Source organism: Nipponia nippon, unplaced genomic scaffold (assembly GCF_047370975.1).
Source record: "Nipponia nippon isolate SJK-2023a ecotype South Korea unplaced genomic scaffold, ASM4737097v1 scaffold_27, whole genome shotgun sequence".
NCBI classification, from domain to species: Eukaryota; Metazoa; Chordata; class Aves; order Pelecaniformes; family Threskiornithidae; genus Nipponia; species Nipponia nippon.
Window position 1 is genome coordinate 2864434 of NW_028262344.1, and position 20277 is coordinate 2884710.

Consider the following 20277-nt stretch of genomic DNA (forward strand, 5'->3'; position numbering starts at 1 on the left):
CAGCAGACGGCCAGGCATGGAGAGGGCAGCAGCACTGTGCACGCGCAATCCAGAGCTGCGCCTTTCCCACAGATTTCCAGCAGCTTCACATCCCTTAATTAACCAAGGATGGGGTAGTTTTCTCTCAGCAAGTTAAGGTGTCTCCTTGACCCTCACACACCCATTCTGTCAAAGGAGGTGAAGCACAAGGAGGTGAAATGGTTCCCGGAAAAGCTGGAGCAGCGCTACGGAAAACCAGCACCAGTTGAAGGTGCTGGAGACCTTCCCCTGGGCATCGCCCCCGCCGTAAGCCCACGGGCTCACCAGACTCGCTCGTGATGCCGCCCCGCAGGACTGGGACTCACCAAAACGCCTTTTACCAGAGGCTGCAAAGAGAGAGAATCCAGAAATCAGTCCTGGCACCTGCGCTTTTGTTTATTGCTAACAGAAATGTCACACAACCCAAAGCAGTCACTCCATAAAAAGCCCCATTTCGGTCCAGAACGTGAAAGGGGACATTGCCCCCTCCCTCCCCACAACCCCGCTCCCGTGCGCGACTGTCCCTGCAGCGTGCGATGGCTCCGTCACCGTCGGGTTTCACGCTTTTGGTCCCACAGTCCCTGCTGCCCCGGTGCCTCTGGCAGCACCGTCCTCTGGACCATGCCAGAAACCATCTTCATGGCCAGGCCTTGGCCTTCCTGAAGGCCCGGATCTCCTCCGGGCCCCGCAGGTACTGCTCAATTTCGCTGTCGGAGATGGGCTCGTCGCCGGTGATGGCAGAGTCCGAAGCACTCGGGGCTGCTGTCCGCAGTCTCTTCCTCGGATTGATAAGGCAGGGCGGCAGCAAGGGCCTTGGGCCGCTCTCATGCTGGCGTTTCCCTTCCGAGGGACAGCCTTCCTCCTGCACTGCCCTTTCTGCCACCGGAGGAGAGCTGGGGGAGCCCTCGCCCGGGGCTGCGCCATGCTGCTCCTCCTCATCCTCCATGCAGAAAGCGCTTTTCAGCAGGAAAATTCGGTGTTGCAGCAGGTCCCCGATGTGCTTCACCACTGTTTTCTTGTCCATGTTAAACACCCTCAGCCACGCGAGCTGGGAGGCCATTCTCAGGAGGATCTCGAGAAGCTCCTTCAGCCTCAGGTGCGCTGGCGGCGGCAGATCAACACCCGCCAGCTTGCAGAACCGTGCGAAAGTGCAGGTGAGGCGGGCGGCGGGCTGCAGCGACTGCCACGACAGGAAAGCCGCAGCCGTGACGATGGGAACAGGGTGACGGCCAGTGACCAGCCACGTCTCGCTGGCCAGCTCCACGATCTGCATCGTTCGGGAGACCATCTTTTCCTTGTCCTCCACAAACGGGGCAGGGACGTCGGCCGCGTGCTGGAATAGCCGAAAACTGCAAGAGCGAAGAGCCCATCGTTAGCACCAGGGCACAGGGAAGCCTCACCACGCAGCGCCTCGGTAATCCAGCTCAACGTGGGAGCTGGCTGCGGTAAGGTCCTTCAGCACAAACACACCCTCCTCCTGCGATGGGTTTCTGCTTGTGCTGCACTGCCTGCTCTCCAAACTGAGGAGGAAGGGGCAGGAAGAGAAGAATCACAGCCCAGACCGTGACAAGGGAGGCAAAATGCCATCGCAGTCTGTAAAAACCCCAGCACGCACGTGGGCCATCACCCCCAGCCCATCAGCGAATGCCAGTCCTGCTCCCTCGGCTGGTCACGTCCACCTCCGGGCCACTCTGTTGTACTATGATCGCTGGATGGAGCAAGAACTCAGTGAAATTTGTCATTCAAGGGAAAACAGGCTGCACTCCCAGGTCATGAATTTTGGATGCTGTCGTGCCAGTACTGCCACCCAGCCTAAGGGGATCCCGGTAGATACGCCCCCCCTCAGCACGCAGGGCTGCGAGCTATCCGAGGGAACACTTTTCCAGATGATCTGGTTTTGCCTTAAAGCACTCAGCAACGACACGCCTGTGCTGTCACAGGTCACCCTGTGTGTGCTTGTGGACTTCTGCCCTGGCCACGGCTGCGTTTCGGAAGGTTTTCCACCCAGGGTGTCAAACGCAGGACTCTGAAATGGCTGAAAGGGGCCCCCTTACCTGTTCAGGTGCGTCTTCACCAGATCCCCCAGGCTCAGGGCCGGCACAGAGAGCCCGAGCTCCTTCTGAAGGCTCAGGTAGACGCCGGCAAACAGGTCCTGCTTTGCATAAAGGAGGGAGCAGATCGTCCCCATCGTCAGCGGCCAGTTGTGCTGTCGACAAGTCACAAAGACGCAGCAGCCTCCCAGGAGCTCCTTCTTCTCCAGACTGACCAGGTGGAAGGAGGGGTGCTGCAGAGCTCTCTGGAAGTACGACACCGCCGTTTCCTCAAACACCGTCGGGAGCTGGAGGACTTTACAGAGATCCTGGACCCGCCTGATCCCTGTGAGAAGACACCGCCCTTAAAGATCAGCTCAAGCAGCTTCTGATACACACCTCTCCTCAATATTACACTGCAGCCAGCAATCACCCTGCCCCAGGTGCAAGAGCAGCCCAGCTCCTGCAGCCCCGCAGACAGCGTGCAAAGACCTCCCAAGTCCCTCAGGGCAGGTGAGGCACTTTGCTGAAAGCAGGCGCTGGCTGGAGGCAGAACTAACGGCCTTCATGCTTTACTGCCAGCTCCGAAGGCTTTTACCATTTCAGAGAGCATTAGAAACGTGTTAAACCAACTACAGTAGCAGCAAGAGAGAACTGGGGTGTGAAGGAAACCGAACGGCACGCTCTTACCTCGCTGCAGGCAGCGGCTCAGCTGCGCTTTCTGGCCAGTGCTCTGGGAATACGCCACCTCTGAAAAACAGTCAGTGTTAGGCCAGATGGTCTCACAGTGACTCTGGGGGACAGCGTCATTTAGATTTTGGGCAACCAAATGCCCACGGTACTGGACTTCAATTATCAGAACTGACAGGTCTTTGAGGCCACTAAACAAGAGCTGGTAGCGCAGGTTAAGCAGTAGCGAGGAGCAGGACCCCTTAAAGCCATCACTTCTCTACAAACAGAACGAGCAAACGGCCTCGGGGCTGCTCTGCTACACTTATAAGAGATTTAAATGCCAAAGAGCAGCTCGCCACCGGTTCCAAGCCTAAAATCTGGCAGAGAAGTGCTGTCAGTCTGACCCTATAATGGAAAATCCATGCTGGAATTTTGCTTAGGGAGGGAGGGGGAAAGCGGCTGGGCTAATCCTGGCAGCAGCCAGCATTGCCCTCCTCGCAGAGGCCTTTCTGCCGCCAAGAAACCTGCAGGTGTGCAGGGCGTGGAAGGACAACGGCCCCTGAGCTGACTGAAACGGCTGCTTGGGGAGCGCTTTGCTGCTCAGACCGACTCAGAACGGTCAAAACAAGCTTTTCACAGACAGTTTTGCCCCAGGCCGAATGCAAACGCTCCCGGGACGCTCGCCCCGCGCCCAGCCGTGCCGCTGACCCCGTGTGGCAGAGCCCCGCCGGGCCCAGGCCCGGCCGCACCTCGCAGGTGCTCCTCCTCGGTGTAGGTGGTGGTGAGGAGCCCCTCGGCGAGGACGCAGCCGCAGGCGGCGCAGACCAGCTGCTGCTGCGCGTAGTGCGCGTCCTCCACCAGCGCCGCGGAGCCGCAGCCGGGGCAGTTGCCCGGGGCCGCCATCGCCGCCGCCTCGCCGGGGGAACGCTAGGGCGGGCGCACCACCGCCCACCAATAGCGGCGCCGCCCGCGGTCCCTCCCGCCGCCCGCCCGGCCCAGGCACCGCCCCCGCACGCCGCGTTCCGGGCCCCGCGAGTTCCGCCGGGGGGGACCCGCCATCCCCCGGGCAAGAGGCGGCGGCGGCGGCGGCTCCCGGGCACCCGCGGAGGGGAGAGGGACCGAGGGGACAAACCGAGGGGACAACACGCTCCCTCGCTCAGCGGGGAACTGCAAAATCATAAAAACCTTCCCCTGGGGAGACTCATCAGCCGCAGGTACTCGTCCCCGTCAGAGCTGTCCCTCCCAGAGCCCAGTGTGCTGGGGGGCTCTGGGTGGCCCCCCCATTCGCCTTTCATTACCAGCAGAGGATAAGGGTGATGACAGCACTCAGGGCTCCTGCAGCGCAGATGGGTTTCGGGCTAAATGGCCCCAAGACAGCAGGAGGCTGATTTCCTCTCTTTTCATCCGCTGCCCACAATTTAAGGGCCATTACAATCAGGGGCCGAGGGACCAGTGCTGTGCCGGGGGTCACTTACCAGGCTCCTGGCCAAGAACCTCTCACACATTTTTTTTTTTTTCTTTACAGAAACTCTTGATTCTCGTGACGCGGATGAGCTCGTCCATCAGGTTTCCCCACCCTGCGAGGTGTTTATCATGAACTTCCTGCACGGGTACCTTGCAGGGATGGAACTAGCCCAAAAATACCTTGAGGATGAGGAGTTTTGGGCAGCAGAGCTGGTCACGAGGAAGGGATGAGGCCCTTTTGAAACTGCTCTTTCAGAAAAAAAAGACAAAGTGATCAGAACGCTGGATTTAAGGTATTTTTATTTTAGTGTTCCATGAAACCAAAAGGTATTTAAAAACAAATAGGTACCCAGGCTAAAAGCAGAGAGTATAAACAGGCAAAAATACATTCAGATCTTTCAATAATAAAACAATACATTTGACTCTTAAGGCCCTTAAGGTGAAGCACCTTGCTGGACATAAAATGCCAGTCACCTTATGCCGAAGAAAGGCTTTAACTAGTACTGCCAATAAAAGACTGAGGTACAAGGCTTGTGCGATGCTTTCACGGCCACGGAAGTTGAAGCGCAGCTGGTGCAGGACCGTGACCCCGCAGCAGCGCCCGTGCTGCTCTGGCAGGAGGCTCAACACCTGCAACAACCGGAGAGAACAACCCTCGGGGCAAAAGCCAGACACAACCCGGGGTCCACCTCAACGGACACGGCTGTAACTGGCAGAAAAGGCTGCCAGGAGGGGATATTACAAGTTTTAAGGCTTCATCCCTAAGGAGACCGCTAAGAGCCTGTATCACCGCTTTGTTTCTGTGCATCTAACTTCAAGAAGCACATTTTTGCCAACAGGAACGCAGGTGATCCAAACTTCCTAAAATCCGTACCCCAAAAGCATCGCACGCAGCACCCTGGTGCCTCCAGCAGCCAGTGACTCAGTAGTACCCATGTTGTTTTAAAATGAGGCCAGCAAAAAGCCAGAGTCCAGTCTTGCTTCCCGCGTGTCCAGTTATGACTACCGATAATACCGTTTTTGATTTTTGAACCGTTAAGTCACCGTTCAAAGGCACAATCGGTTTTTCTGACTCTCTGACCTAGAACACCAGAAAGCTGTGGAATAAAGGCTAGATAAGTTTATTAGTGAGGTATAGGCAACCGTTTCTTTCCAGAGATCCACAGAGGCACAAGGAGGAAACAAATTAATCCTTCAGCTTCCTCGCTATTTCAAGGCACGAGAAGCAGCAGCAGTTTTCAGTAAGGCCAAGCGGTACCACGCAAAATTAAAACCACCAGCCAAGAGCTGAAGATGCCGCTAAAACCTTCTGTGTTTCAGACCCTTCATTCACAGAAGAGGGTACAGCAGAAAAGAAATAACCCCTTCACTGAAAACATCTGCTCCAAATAGAAATAAAATTAGAAAAAAGTACCTGAAGTCTTAGAAGACTCTTAACGTTTAAGGCTTGTTTCAACTCAAGCTCCCCGTGAAGGAGAGCTCTGTCAGAAAAGCTCCAGACTTTGGTAGTTACTCAGTTTACAGTAATAAAAATGTAATTAACAGCATTTTTTGAATTTTCCAATACATCTCTAGGCAAATATATTAAACTACTCTTTCCTACAAAAATACAGTATTTGAGAAGCCTCCAGTAGTTTTCAGTGTTTTATGAAAATAGTAAGCAGACTACTAACAGGTTGATAGTTGATCCAGCTAGTCTAGTCCCTCAGTAAAGTGCTTTGCTGTAGAAAAACTGAGTGAGAAACTCACCCCTTCGAGCTAAGCCAGGAGTGACCCAATAGACCCTTTCAAATTCCAAAGGTAGGAGCGTTCGCTTTGGTCCTCTGCTACCCACTCTTGGTATTTCAACTTTCTTCTAAGCCTTTTATGGACTCTCGCAACCCTGATAAATCCCAGAGATGCAAAGAGGCATCTGATTTTTTTGATCTTTGACAAGGGCTCGCCAAAAAAAAAAAGCCACATGTGGTTTTTCAGTGGAGGAAGCCTGTTGTGGTGGCTGCTCGCTAGCGCTATGCTTGTTATTTGCCATCCGATGAGATGGGGAGGAGACCATACCTGTCTCTATCGAGCTGCAAAGCAGCCACACATTAAGGAAGCAGACTGAGAGGTATCGATTGTCTAGCAAAACCAGCACTCTTTCTCAGCTACGTAAAATTGTCGTTCCATTCTGAGCAGCAAGTGACAAAGAAAACCAAATCAGATTCGAGCACTAGTGTCGTCACTGCTCCCATCCCCAGGGGAGGGCGATTTGGTTCCTCTCTTGGCTGTATAAGGAATGCACGAAAGAAAGCACTGTAAGACTGATCACCTTTGAAGGTCATTCCAAGGTAAGCCCCAGCTCCAAAATCGAAGGTATTCAAATTCAATAAACTGCAATGGTATAAAAGAAGAATCATCACAGAACTCCCATACAGCAAGAGACACGGGCCATGCATGTGTACTGTGAAATCCACACCTATTTAAGACTACAGAACAGAAACCAGGCATACCTTTGCCTCCTTCGTTTGAACAACCTTCCAATCGGGAATTTGAAGTCTGTAAGAGAACAGCTTCTGATCTAAAATGCACCTTTGGCCCAAATTCATTACTACCATTCCTATGGTAGACAAACGTACCATGACATCTCAATGTTTCCTATACCAAAAAAACCTGTAAACCTTCCCCTCGGAGAACTGCTTTGAAACAATATGTACTTTACGAGATTAACTAAGCTTTGCTTCTTCCTTTCCAATCTAAGGTTTAACTTGCATTGAACTTTTAGGGCATTAATTACTTTTAAAACACAGCCCACACAGCCCTGGTCTGAAGCACGTATCTTTGGACTTCTCCAGTGTAGTTAGCAATATTTTTTTTTAAAAACAATCAAATCCTCAAGCTCTATGGTACAAGATTTTATATTGCACTACAACTTAAGATATGGAAAGAAGAGTAATTGATCTATCAAAGCTGCTACGAAACAAAACCATTAAAAAAAAAAACTTCATAAAAGGATCATCAGTGCCTTGCTGGCAAGCAAAACACATCAAAAACCCTTCATCCTTCCTATCGCAATCAGCCTTTGGATTAGACGCCTGAACAATCTTCCCAAATAATGGAAAGAAACCAAAAAAATAAATAATTGACTCCACTTCTGGACTCCATATACAAGACCTGATGTAACTACTAATCAAACTGAGAGTTGCTCAAGGCAGAAACAGGAAAGAGGTCATTTTCTGTGGGCAGCACAACCGGTACCACCTACTTCACATCGTCTCCTTATTAATCAAACTCCACTGGCGGGAATTCAGTCCTTTGTTCAATCCACGTCCCGAGACCTTTTACATCTTTCCAGCTTTTTTGTTTCCAGACGTTGAAACACGAAGAATGTTTGGGGTTTCTTCCATGACTCTGACAAGCAAGTTATCGATGTAGTCTTCAAGCTCACGCACCTGGAGATCTTTCTTGGTAATTGTATCCTTCTGTTTCAAGACCAGCTGGATCAGCTCATCATGCGTTAGCTGAGCATAAGCATAGGCAGGATCTGAAGGATCATATTTCTTCGAGAGAGAAGAAAGGCAGGGTCATTACAGACATACGGGCATTTCAAAATAGCAAGAGAATGATATCTGGTAGCTGCCTTGTGGGATTTAAAGAGCCAACGAACAACTTTACACACGGTGTTTGCAGAACCACAGCTGCTCTTCAAAAGTATTACTGTGCTTTGTATCTTTTTAAAAATAAGTTCTATCCAAACGACATTTGGGACCATCAATCATTAGCACTTTAGGATCAAGAGCAGCAGGCTGCCCAGGGCCAAGCTGCGCAACGGCCAAGGCGCTAACAGCAGCAGAGAGGCTGGCGGGCCAGCCAAGCTTTCTGCTACGAAGCACCTTTCGAGCCATTGGCAAACCTCGCCTGGAAAAATCCATACAAAGCACTATCTACTCGTGAACTTCCAAGAATGCCGAATAGCTTTTTGAAAGTATTTGGAGGAAAAAAGAGCAACTGCCTCAGAGCAAGCGTGTGCTACTTAGGGCACAGCGACACAATTTATAGAGCTTAGGCAGTCTTCTCCAGAACAGAAGGCAGGCTCAGAGCAAGACAGATGTTATGGACTGTAACCAGGCCATCGGTTTTAGCACAAAATCTTAGCATGATGTCAGCTCTGTAATTCAACTCTTCTCCGATTTATGCTGAAAGAATGTCACGCCGACTCCAGGCAGCAGCCCATCTAGCTTAGCGAAGACGCGTGGAAGTTACAGCCATGCACCATCAACTCCCATCGTTTACAGACGAGCACTGGGACAGCTATTGTTTAAACCACACAAAGACCAGGAAAGCCAAATTCAGGTTCAACAGCAAGAAACACCCACCGAGGCCTTTGGCATTTCCCTCTTATTGTAGTTATCGCTGTGAAAACTTTTTGGCTTCTCCAAAAAGTCTGCTTTTAACCTTTAAGCAAACTTGACAGGTACTTAGCAGCTTCTGCCAATTCCTCCAGCTACCTTCTCAGACGCTAAACCAAAGTGCCAGCCCAGACTTTTTTTTCGCAGGGAGTATGCATACAACAGGCTCGTGTGACCACATCAAGCATAACTTCTTACGTGGAATAAAAACGCCACACCAGAATACTAATTACACGTTTTCAACTCATTCAAAATAGCAACACGTCAGTTTGAATCATTTAACTCGCATTTGTGTCTTTCCCACTTACACCAGAAGGAGGCACTGCAGTTATTTTGGTGCTAACTTTCCATTTTCCCCAAAAAACCCTTAGAGACAATAACGGTACCCAGGGTTTTTCCCTTCTGACGCAGAGACGCTTCTAGCCGTTCTGATCCACACGACTTTTAAGCTATGCCTCAAGCCTGGAGGTCTCTTTTGAGGGCAAGATTATGCAAAAAACTCCTTTAAATCTGAGTGATTATGCAAGCTGCACAGCTACACTTTTAGGAAGCAGCTGTGCTTTAACGGCAGGTGCCTGGCCTCTCAATCTGCACAGGATATTAATGCAACACATGACAAGGCACCAGCCACCCTGAGGTTACTTTTCCCACCTTCTCAGCTTTAAGAGCCGCATACTTATTTCAGGAAGAAAACGAGCTTTGGGGACTCATCACGTCTGACAATAAACAGTAACTAATTTGTCCAATCTTTGGTGCAGATCCAAGTTACGCAGCTCCCACACCTCACCAACAGGACCATCTCCCAGGGGTAGCACCACCCGCAAGTCACCCGTTGTTCCTGTCGCACCAACGGGACCATCTCCCAGGGGTAGCACCACCTGCAAGTCACCCGTTGTTCCTGTCGCAGCCACCTCATGGCTCACACGCATCCCGCTCACCTCTGGGGAGTCAGACAGCACCCCGCACTCCTCTCCACTGAGGATCCCCTCCGCAAACAAGAGACACCAATTCTATTATAGATCAGTTTGCAAGAAAAAAAAAAATATTTCAAGACTGTCCCCACCTTTGGGGACTGACAAAAAGAAAGTTCATGCCCCCCACAGTCTAATAACCACTGTTCTTTTTCTGCTCAGGATATACGAGATATGAGCCCAGGCAAACTATCTTGAATACACAAACTCCGTTCAATTTACTGCTTAAGCTTTGGTTTAAAGCGCCACTTTCCTCCATACCTTCACGTTCATCTCGAGCAGCTTTTCGTTCATAGTGCTGATGACATTCAGGTTTTTACTTTGAGAGCTATTTGCTGTGGCATTCATCGGCTTCACAGGATGGAGTCTGCAACATTAAAAAAGGTTAACGTTATTCAGGCAGTACATATAACACCAGCACTACACAGATTTTCAGACTAAAAACAAATATAGCAAGAAATTGGGAAAAATTCCTACCCTTCTCTATCTCCAGAGAGATAAGAGATTCAGCTTCGGGAAGACAAGGCATTTCTGTCTAAGCTATAGGCTTTTTATAAGCATACTCCAGTTCTCTTTCTACTATCTTTATTGACTTAAGGCATTAGAGATAAAGAAGCAGTAACAAGGGAAATACATCCCGAACAGTATGTCACAAAAGAAAAGCCAGGTTGGTCTACATGAGAAGGCAGTACACAGCAGCAGTTACTCTGATCTCTCACGCACTAGTATTTGAGCCTGACTTTCCTAACGAGAACATATTTGTGGTTCTTGCAACATATCAAATACTTCTACTACCCTGGGACAAGCATGTATTACGCCTTTTCCAAGCTGAACTTATGCCATAAGCTGCCAAAAAGTGCTATCTTCATTTGCTCGAGCAGGATTTATATCGCCAATTTTAATACAGGAAAATAATTTTACTTGTATCTCAGCAAATGCTGGCCCAGAGGCATCCTAGACCCTAGACGGAGTTCTACAGATAAAGTACTGAGGGCTGACAGGTCGGCGGCACTGTTCCTGGGACAACAGTACCCCAGCAGGCAGGAGGAGCTGCAGACAGCTCCGGGAAGCAGCCGCGCGTTCTTGGGAGAGAGAGGCTTTAGCTGCATCGCTTGCTGCGATTCACTTTGAGGCTCAGGAGCCCAGTTCTGCCAGGAAAGGAAGCATCCCAGTTTATCAGGCTTCCTGTGACCATTCTCCTGTTTCTGAGAAATGTATGAATTGCGGTCCATTTCCCCAATTTGATGAAATGACCCTATTTCTTAAACTGTGACCAAGTTTCCCTAACATTTCGCCTAAGAGGTAGCATTGTGATGAACGGCAGGTCCCCTCCAGCGCTCTGGGTGTCCCGAATAGCTATACAGATTCATCTGGTGCCAGCAATGACCCTACACTGGCGTGACAGGACCCAGGCCCTGACAATTCCACGGGACGGAGGCAGTTAAGGCTGTACGATGCCATGTCACTGCAAAGCGCAGTAAATTCCTGCAGTTGGAGAGACGCATCTGTGCTCACAGAAGAAAAAGCAAGGCTCACATCAGCACTAAGACACTTTCTGTGTATTTCCCATATTCTCTCACCTGTGCTTAGGAGACACGGTTTCACCACTCTGCTGAGTTTGGTTAGGATATGTTTCAGAGGGTGAAACCCATGCCTGAAGAAGCTTCTTCTTGCCAGAATTTCCTGCTTTATCTGCGAAGCCCTCGGCTGTTGGCTTTTTCGGAGACTCTGCTCTACGACTTGGGGTGTCAGAGGGCAGAGAATGAGAGGAAGCGTAGGGCTGGGAAGAACTTAACAGGGAGGAAGAGAAAACAGAAGGCTCAAAGAAGTCACACTCCGCACGCTCCTCAACACCTGCGCTTATTTTCAGTTCTTGTTTCTCAAAACGGCAATTATGCTCCCTGGAATGAGACGTCATACCTAAGCCTGAGTCAGCTACTTGGTTATTGACACCGTGAACATCTACTCTGGCAGGCAGCAGGGGTGGTTTGCTTGGCTTACAAGCACCAGGAGTGCTTCCTCCTCCTCCTCCTGGAGCGGCCGGGGTTACGTGGGCTGCAGCAGAGCTATCAGAGCGCTCTTTCAGTTCTTTGTGCAAGGACATTAAATCTAGGGACCGCTTTCCAGTCTCCAAAATGTTTTTATCACCTGCAGTGACACCACGGTTCTCCTGACAGTCACCCAGCAGCTCATCATCGGAGCCTCCTTCCAGAATAACTGGAAGACCAGCCAGTTTCGAACCACGGTCTCCAGGAACGGGAATGGCAGACTTTAAATTTGTAAGACAGTCAAATAAATCGTCGTCACCTTCATTTTTTAAATGCCTATTACTGCTGTCATCTCTGAGCATCACTGGTGGAGTGATAATCTCTAATGAGCCACTTTGGGGGAGGCACCCACGAGCACCTGAGGCTTTGTCATTAGGTAGCGGGAGCCCAGGCGCAGATTTTACACCATTGCCTGAAGAAGGCACATCACTTAACTCATCAGCCTGAGAAATCGGCAGGCAATTTTTCAGCGTTAAAGGCAGCTGTGGTGCTGGCTTTGGAGTGACTAACACCTCGCTGCCAGCCCTCCCTACATCGGCTTCCCAAGGGGATGGTGTGCAAGCTCCCAAGGTCGGTTTGGCAGATCCTACTTGAGAAAACGAGTCATTTTTATCAAGTGGAGTTGCCTGGGGCTCTAACGTGGGCTGACGTTCTTCTTGTCTCTTTTCACCAAAAATCTCCTGCTTCTCATTCAGCTCGCTCTCGGGGGAAGGTGGCTGTTCAGCACCGATCTCTGGCAAGAGGCTATTACTACACTTTGAGAGAGATGCAAAGTGTTTGCCGTCCTTTGTGTAGAGTTCAGTATTTACACCACCTACTTCCACACCACCCTGAACAGCGGTCTTGCTGTTTCGGATGGGACCTATGCTGTCACGAGAGAGTTTTGATGATGGGTAGCACCCTGCGTCCAGTTTGTGAGCAAACCCTGCTTGCTCTTCTGTTGAATTTGAACCTGTCAATAACATTTCACTGAAATCACAGTGCTGCTTTTCACGTTCCTGCCCACCCAAATCCTCATCACCTGATATAACATCCTCCGATCCGTCAAGGAGAAAGGAGATAGATTTCCTGGGGCCTAGCTCACTTCTTTTCAAAGAAGTCTCAACCTGATGCTGGGGAGAATTGCACTGCTGCTTTGGAGCCAGACCAGGGTTGTCAGAAAGGGTGCCGAGAGGGTTTGACACAGCTTTGACATTACTAGTTAAAGCCACATCCAAAGAGCTCCTTAAAGCATCGCGACCAGAGTGTTTCAGCTCAGCAGGGTGTTCTGCTGAGGAACAATCTTCATCACAAGGAAGGCAGAAAGGGGAAGAACTAGCAACACCTTTGAGACCCAGTGCATCTGGTTCCCACCCAAGCTTGGATACAAAGGGATTATTGTCATTAAAATGACAATCAGAGGGGAGGGAAGGTGCGGGTGGGCGAGAGAGACCCCGGGAAGCCTGCGTATCAGAGCTTTCAGGACCCTGGCCCCGCGAGCTCTGCCCCCATTCAGAAGCAAAAGGATTATTACCACTACCAGAGACCTGCCCGGGAGGAGGCGCTTTGGGAAGGGAGGCTGCAAGATGATGGGACAAAGGGGAACAGGCGATGCCTTCAGGATCCAGGGCTGCGGATGCCCTGCCCCACTGGGAAGTAAAGGGGTTCTTGCCATTCAAAAGCTCTGCAGCAAAAGGAGGAGAAGAAGTAATAGATGCAGGAGAACTAGTAATGTTTTCAGAGTCTGGCACTTTGACTTTTTGTCCCGTTTTAGAAATAAAAGGATTATTGTCACTACTGATACGGTGTACAGAAAGAAAAGCAGGAAGGGAATCAGGTACAAGAGTAGGAAGCGTGGCTTTGGTTTCCTCCTCTGAAGACACGCCCAGTCTGCAAAAAGGGACAAAAAACTCGCATGTCACTTGCGGATGCAACACAAGGCAGGAACAGACAAGCTTTAGCACCAGACTCCATCAACTCCTAACCCTGGAGATGACTTATGCTTGCAAGAGACCTCAGAGCCTATCTGACAGACTTTACATATGTAAACGTGCCTTTACAAAGCACTCAATTTATGTCAGAACATTTCTGCTGTAGAGTTTGCACAGGTTACTGAGGTGGCTGCTTTTAAGCACTATCTCGCCTTTTGCACCCCAAGCAATTTCATTAGTATGTAAGACACTGCATATGCAAGACATTTAAACATGAGAAGCACTGAAAATAAGGAGTCAGACAGACACAAAACGTAGCCTTATTAGTAAGACACACCCATATATATATATAAAAACACACACACACACTTTTTTTTATATATATATAAAAAATATATATAATATATATATAAAATATATATATATATAAAAAATTATATATATTATATTATATATATATATAAAAAAAAGGATAAAGGAGCAGAATTTCCGAAAAAGCCTTGTGTACAAATTCACGCGAGTGTCCTTCATGTTGCTGTGAACAACACCAAAAGCAGAAGGGCTCCAGGGTTAACACTTTTGAAGACCACAGCCAAATACAGAAGAGAAAGTAGAGATGTTAGAACTGGTATTTCAGCCCCTGGGTACGTTCAAGCCACACAGCTCAGAAGAATGTTAGCTTTTGCAAAAGATCCAGCAAGAAAAATCACCCCTACAGTACCTGCGAAGATGCCTGCGCTCAGAGAACCACTATTTCGGCATTGCTTATAAGGAACATCCCTTTATCAATCTCTTTTTCATACTAAGAAAGAACTCGGAGTTATTATTTGTTATCAAGGGGCCCAATGGCTAGCTTAAAACCACCAGATACCCTGCAGAGCAACGCTCTTCTGCCGCGCGCAGGATGCCAAGTGGAGAAGTGCTGCTCTGTGGCAGGAAGCAGCCTCGTTAAAGCCTGCCACCACCGCTGCACATCGTTATTTATGTCAGCCCCTGAAGCAAACACGACTGACCTGGGCTTGACAGCTTTGGTCTTCGTCGGCACAGCAGCTTTTTCAGGTTTCCGTTCCTCCTCGAAAAGGTTGAGCGGCTGCTTATTTGCAAAGACATCTTCTGCACGGTGGCTGTCTTCTGAAGGATTCCCTCTGCTTAAATCTGCTGGAAGTTCAAGATGTTTGGCCCCTTGTTCACTCTTTTCTTCTGGAACTTTGTTTTCCTCATCCTGCAGGGTCCTGTCAGGAATATTCTCAGCTTCACTGGTCTTCACTGCTTCCTTCTTCCCTGTGACCAGAGAGAGCAAGGCAGACTTTTTGTGGTCTGTTTTTTTGGTCTCTTTAATAACCTCAACAGTTGGAGGAACGCTGGTTTCCAGGTATTCTTCACTGCTAAGCAATTTGTATGACGGCAAAGTCATAGATTTAAAGGTCTCCAAGGATGCAGACCCAGAGAAAGCATGACTAGGAGACGTTCTTCCTGTCTCTTCAGGTCCTTTAGGAGATCTGGAAGACAGGTTCTCTTCTGAAGCAAAGAGCTGCTTCCTCCTGAAGTTGTGAGGAGAGGGGGAAGAGGCTGGAGTGTTGTCCTTCGTCGTGCTCTCTTCCATGTAAACGTGACTGCCATTGATACACAGACTAGACTTGGAAACAGGATCGCTTTTGGATTTAAGGCCACTGAACAAAGAGAGCCCTTCTTTCTTGGTGTGGCTAGTGGTGACTTGGTTTAGTGGCCTGCTGTCCAGAGTTGCTGTTTTACGAGATTTAAATACAGGAGAAGGAGCGGACTTCTCTTCCAGGGCGTTTCCAAAGGCTTCTGGAAAAAATAAACAGGGAGAAATTCAAGATGCAAGAACATCCTTTCCTCTGACACTCGCTACTGACAGCCTCAGTGCTTCACAGTCATTAATGGATCGCAGCAACAGAAACATCACAAGTGTGACTATACCGGCCACTTCCAAACCTTCTGGGCCCCCTACCACTGCCAGCCCTCAGCGTAACGGATCGCACGCGCCATTCAATGACCTAAAACCACCGCAGATCACTTACTGCGAAGCTGCACCGCCAACACGCGCAGACATTGCTCGCGCAGCCCCACAGTTTCTATGCTATCCCAAGGTAAGCTCAGCCGCGAGTGTCTAACGTCCTACGTGCGTACCCACCACCGCTGACAGAAGTGACCTTCTATGGATTCGCTCAGTAAGACGACTTTAACTAGTACTCTAAGAGGCGTGAGAAGTACAAGCAAACCTTTGGAGAAAGGCTTTGTGCTTCATCAGCGCCGTGAACGCCAATACTCACTTTCCGAGGTTGGCGAGGTCTCGGACTCCTCGTCGTCCCATTGTGACTGGAAGTCGCTGGGCCGAAGCCGAACCCTCTCGGTGACGGGCTGCTGCGTCGGTAGGACTGACATGGACTGGGAGAGGGAAGTCTTCTGCAGGCCAGGTTTGGAAAACAGGGTTTTGAACTTTGATTTCTTCTTTTCCTTCTCGACCGACTCATCTTCGCTGTCAGCAGGGGAGTGAGTCGTGCTGGGAATGATCGCTGACGCCGTGTCGGAAAGGCCGCTGCTCCTCTTCCCCTTGAGTTTGTCTTTGAGCTTGCCAAAGGGAGAGCGAGACTTGTCCTTCACGGACAGATCAAACATACTGGCTGTCATGTTGCTCCTCATAAACTGGATATCCACTTCAATCTCCCCTCTCTCCTTTTCCTTCTTCCCTGGTTTGGAGCGAAGCTTGTACCATCTGCAGAAACAAGGAGATTTCTTTTACAAACAAGTCCTTGAGAGGCACGGGTAATTTAGAACAACAGAGGGTGTTTATGTTTTAAAAACCAAATAAGCCTACAGTGTAGAAAAAAAAAAAGCAAAGCCTTTAATCTTACAACTACGTCATAATCATATGGCCCCAGGTGCCAAGGAAAACATTTCTTATCGTAAATGGAAAGTTATTACTAAAATTTGTTTGAAAACCCAGACCAGGAAGGGTTAAAAAAAAAAGAAGAACAAAAAAACACAGCATGGAATTCCTGTATTTCAGCTCAGCCACTCTCTTCTGTGCTTTTATCTGGCTTCCCGAAAGACGCTCGCAGAGGCTAGGACTTTGAAGTAGGTACAAAAGAAGCAGCCTCCGAGAGCTGAAGCTGGGACCTGAGAGCTTGCGCTCCCGCCCCATGCCCTCATACCTTTCATTCCAGCTTCTTTTCAGTTGCTATCTTAATGCCTCTTTAAGCTAAGGAACCCCTAATCAACACAAGGCGAGCCAAACCGAGCCTTACAGACCGTCTGGGGATTTCCACTCACCTCTACAGGCTCGTGACTGGCGTGCACCAGGAAGGACGTTCATTACAGACAGAACCTTACCCCTTTCTGAAATGCAGCTCCAGCATATTAAGCACTGCGTGTTAACTGCGTGCTCAGGGTATCCTAAACTGCAAAAACACCACCCGCATGCCGCTATCACACGTGCTCAATTACCACTCAATCACATTCGAACCACGTTAGGGCCGGCAAAGAAAGTTATCAGCACTGCGCACCAATACTTTTTTGTCTCTTGCTGGAGCCGCAGACTTCCCGACTCCACAGAACCGATAGGAAAAGCCGCCTGGAAAACAGCGGCTTCTTCCTCCTCACCAGCTGGTACGTGAAAATAAAGGAAGAAAACAGAGCATGCAAATCTTCTCCATCAAACGCGCACTTCATTCCTTTGAAGGTGCACTGGAAGCAATGGAAGAGAATGGGAAAAGGCAATTTGCTTCAGAGAAAATTCAAAACTAATGAGCATTAACTGAAGGAGACGAATTCAGAAATCTGCTACAGAGAAACACATGAGAGGGAAACGAATGCTCAAGCACCACGCTACAGTTAGATGTTCAGAGCTGAAGCTACAAGACACCAGCACCAGGGAAGGGAATTTATAAGGAGATGTTAGGTTTTGTCAGGTCCCTAAAGCTGCAGTCCCGCAGTGGCAGCAGCAAGGGAGGCACAAATCCTTTGCCGTTAATACAAGCCAGCACCGGGCACTTTTGTTCTAAACCGCGTGATTTTTAGGAGCGTCCCGCATTTGTACAGTTCCACAACAATTCATTCTGCGCGCTCTCTGCCCCGGGGAAAGGGCAGGCCCTGTCCGAATGGCATCCAAAACACAAACTATGTGTTCAGCGAAAGGCAGCTTAGCCCTGAAACACGGCCACCGCTTTGAGATTCACGCCGCTACGTCCACGTCAGCGCGGCGGGAAGTAAATAACATACTGATAACCTCCCCCCCCAAAACTACAAAATATAAAATCTTATTAATTTCATTTATTATGTTAGTGTGCACCTGTCAATCAACATGCATTTATATTCCAAATAAAACCAGCCCTTTACAAGTATACGTCAGCAGGGCAGCTAAGCGATGACAAAAGAAACAGGCTTCAAATAGAAAATGGAGGGCTGGGGGGGGGGGCAACACGAGCGATTGGAAATATCAGAAGTTTTTCCAGAAGCATCGAAGCTGGGGTCCATCCCCCAGCCTCTACTTTCCTTTGGCCCAGACACAGAATGCAGCCCGGGAGGAGGCGCAGCGCTCCCCTCGCAGGGCTGGCTCCCCGAACTCTGCTGACTGAGGGCACATCGCGCTACGCAGTGTCAACACATTAGCGCTTGACACAACCTTAATGAGAGCCGCCTTATAATTAAGGCTTCACAAGCGGCGACGGCTTTGTCAAGACAGACGACGCAGATCTTTGGCCAAGCCGGTGTTAATACCTGGATCTGCTCCGGTGAGCGAGAAGAGGAAGGTGACTCACCAGCCACCTCAAGCCACATTACAAGGCTGCTGACTCCCGGTAAAACCTTCCCAGTAACACCCCTGGGATTTCAGCGCACCGTCCCGGTGTTTATGTTCAAAGGAGCAAGGATGACACAGAGCTGGCACCCGGCATTAAAGGAAAAGTCTCCCAGCTCGGTGTCCTGCTGACAACAGTGAAGCCAGCCCACATAACACTGAATTATCTACTCTTACACATGCTTAGGCTCTGCTAAGTATTTATTAAGAAGAACACATAAACAGCTGCCTGTAGCCTGCGTTCATTCTCTGTCGGACGGAGAAGGCATTTCAAATACATTAAGTTTCTCGGGTCAGCCTGGCCCTTCCCAGTGTACGCTGTTAGCACTCGCATGTAAATATTTAAAAATCAAAGCCAAGCGCGAGGCAGGACTGGCTGAAAAAGCGCCGGCTGTGTTTCCGCGGGGCCAGCCCGGCAGCTGCAGGTGCCAGGACCCCCGGCCTCTTCCCAGGGGCAGGCACCCCGGAGCTATGGGGGACTGACAACGTCAGGAGGGACCCTGCCCCGCGGGGTCACCCCGTGGGCCCTCGTGGGGTTTGAGGGGACCCTGTGGGGCACAGGGGTCCCTCACCAGATTCCCCCCACCCCATGGGACACAAGGGTCCCCACCAGAACCCCCAGTCTCCTGGGGGGCACAGGGGTCCCTCACCAGATTCCCCCCACCCCTACGGGGCACAGGGGCCCCCACGGGACACTGGGGTCCCCCACCAGAACCCCAGTCCCCTGGGGTGCACAGGGGTGCCCACAGGACACAGGAGTCCCCACCAGATTCCCCCCCATCCCTATGGGGAACAGGGGTCCCCATGGGGTGCAGGGGTCCCCACCAGAACCCCAATCCCCTGGGGGGCACAGGGGTCCCCATGGGGCGCAGGGGTCCCCACAAGACTCCCCCCCACTCCTATGGGGCACAGGGGTCCCCACCAGAGCCCCAGTCCCCGGGGTGCACGGGGGTCCCCACGGGGCCCAGGCCCCCCCCCCCCCCATTCCCTCTCCCCGGCCCCCGTGGGGCACAGAGGACCCCCGGCCCCGGGCCCACCTGCTGTGCCGCCGGCCGCCGTCGGCCCGCAGGGCGGCCAGGTCGACTTCGGCGCGGCCCAGGAACTTGTCGAGGCCGACGAGGGCGCGGTGCAGCACGGTGAGGCGGAGGGCGGCGGCCCGCGGCGGCGGCGGCAGCTCGAAGGTGGCCTCCTCCCGCCAGACCGGCTGCCCCTGGCACCGCTCCGCCACCGAGGTGGAGAACTTGTCGCGGCCCAGCGCCATCACGGTGTACGCGTCGCTGCCGCCGCCGCCCGCCGCCGCCTTGGCCCGCAGCCCCCGCGCCCGCAGCACCGTCACCTGGACGTGGGTGGGCGCCCAGGCCGGGGCCGGGGCCGGGGCCGGGGCCGGGCCTGACATGGCGGCGGGAGCGGAGCGGAGCGGGAGCGGGAGCGGAGCGGGAGCGGCGGGGCCCGGTGCGCTGCCCGGTGCGCTCCCGCCCCGCCCGATCGCCCCGCCCCTCTCGCGAGAGCACGGGGCGGGGCCGGGGAGGGGGGGCGGGGCGGGGCTGCTACAGGTGTGTACAGGTGTGCGTACAGGTGTGCGCACAGGTGTGCGCCGGGGTGTACAGCGGTGTGTGGCGTGCGCGGGTGTGTACAGGGGTGTGTGTACAGGTGTGCGCACAGGTGTGCGTACAGGTGTGTACAAGGGGTATGCAGGTGTGTACAGGGGAGTGCAGACGGGGGGGTGTGTACAGGGGTGCGCACAGGTGTGTACAGGGGTGTGCAGACGGGTGTGTGTGTGTGTACAGGGGTGTGTGTACAGGTGTATGTGCGTATACAGGTGTGTGTGCAGGTATGTGCAGGGGTGTGCAAATAGGCACGTGTGTGTGTACATACAGGTGTGTGTATGTGTACAGGGGTGCGTGAATGGGCGTGTGTGTGTACAGGGGTGCGTGGGTACAGGTGTGTGTGTATGGGTACA

General features: G+C 51.2%; 2 protein-coding genes across 3 annotated transcripts; both read right to left on the reverse strand.

Annotated features, from left to right (window-relative positions):
• Positions 1-401: 401 nt before the first annotated feature.
• Positions 402-3667, reverse strand: BRF2 (BRF2 general transcription factor IIIB subunit). Its single transcript, XM_009468877.2, has 4 exons — positions 3470-3667; positions 2739-2798; positions 2073-2394; positions 402-1367 (listed from the first exon to the last, which is right to left on the reverse strand). The coding sequence occupies exons 1-4, from the start codon at positions 3621-3623 to the stop codon at positions 656-658; spliced, it is 1248 nt and encodes a 415-aa protein (XP_009467152.2). The 5' UTR covers positions 3624-3667; the 3' UTR covers positions 402-655.
• Positions 3668-4467: 800 nt separating this feature from the next.
• RAB11FIP1 (RAB11 family interacting protein 1) lies at positions 4468-19789 on the reverse strand. 2 transcript variants are annotated; one of them, XM_087763075.1, is made up of 6 exons: positions 19355-19789; positions 15793-16235; positions 14512-15307; positions 11121-13457; positions 9802-9907; positions 4468-7720 (listed from the first exon to the last, which is right to left on the reverse strand). In XM_087763075.1, exons 1-6 carry the CDS (start codon positions 19711-19713, stop codon positions 7502-7504), a joined length of 4260 nt encoding a protein of 1419 aa, XP_087619201.1. In that variant the 5' UTR covers positions 19714-19789; the 3' UTR covers positions 4468-7501. The 2 variants fall into 2 exon arrangements, with proteins under 2 accessions (XP_087619201.1, XP_087619203.1); XM_087763077.1 differs by lacking the exon at positions 11121-13457.
• Positions 19790-20277: the final 488 nt, after the last annotated feature.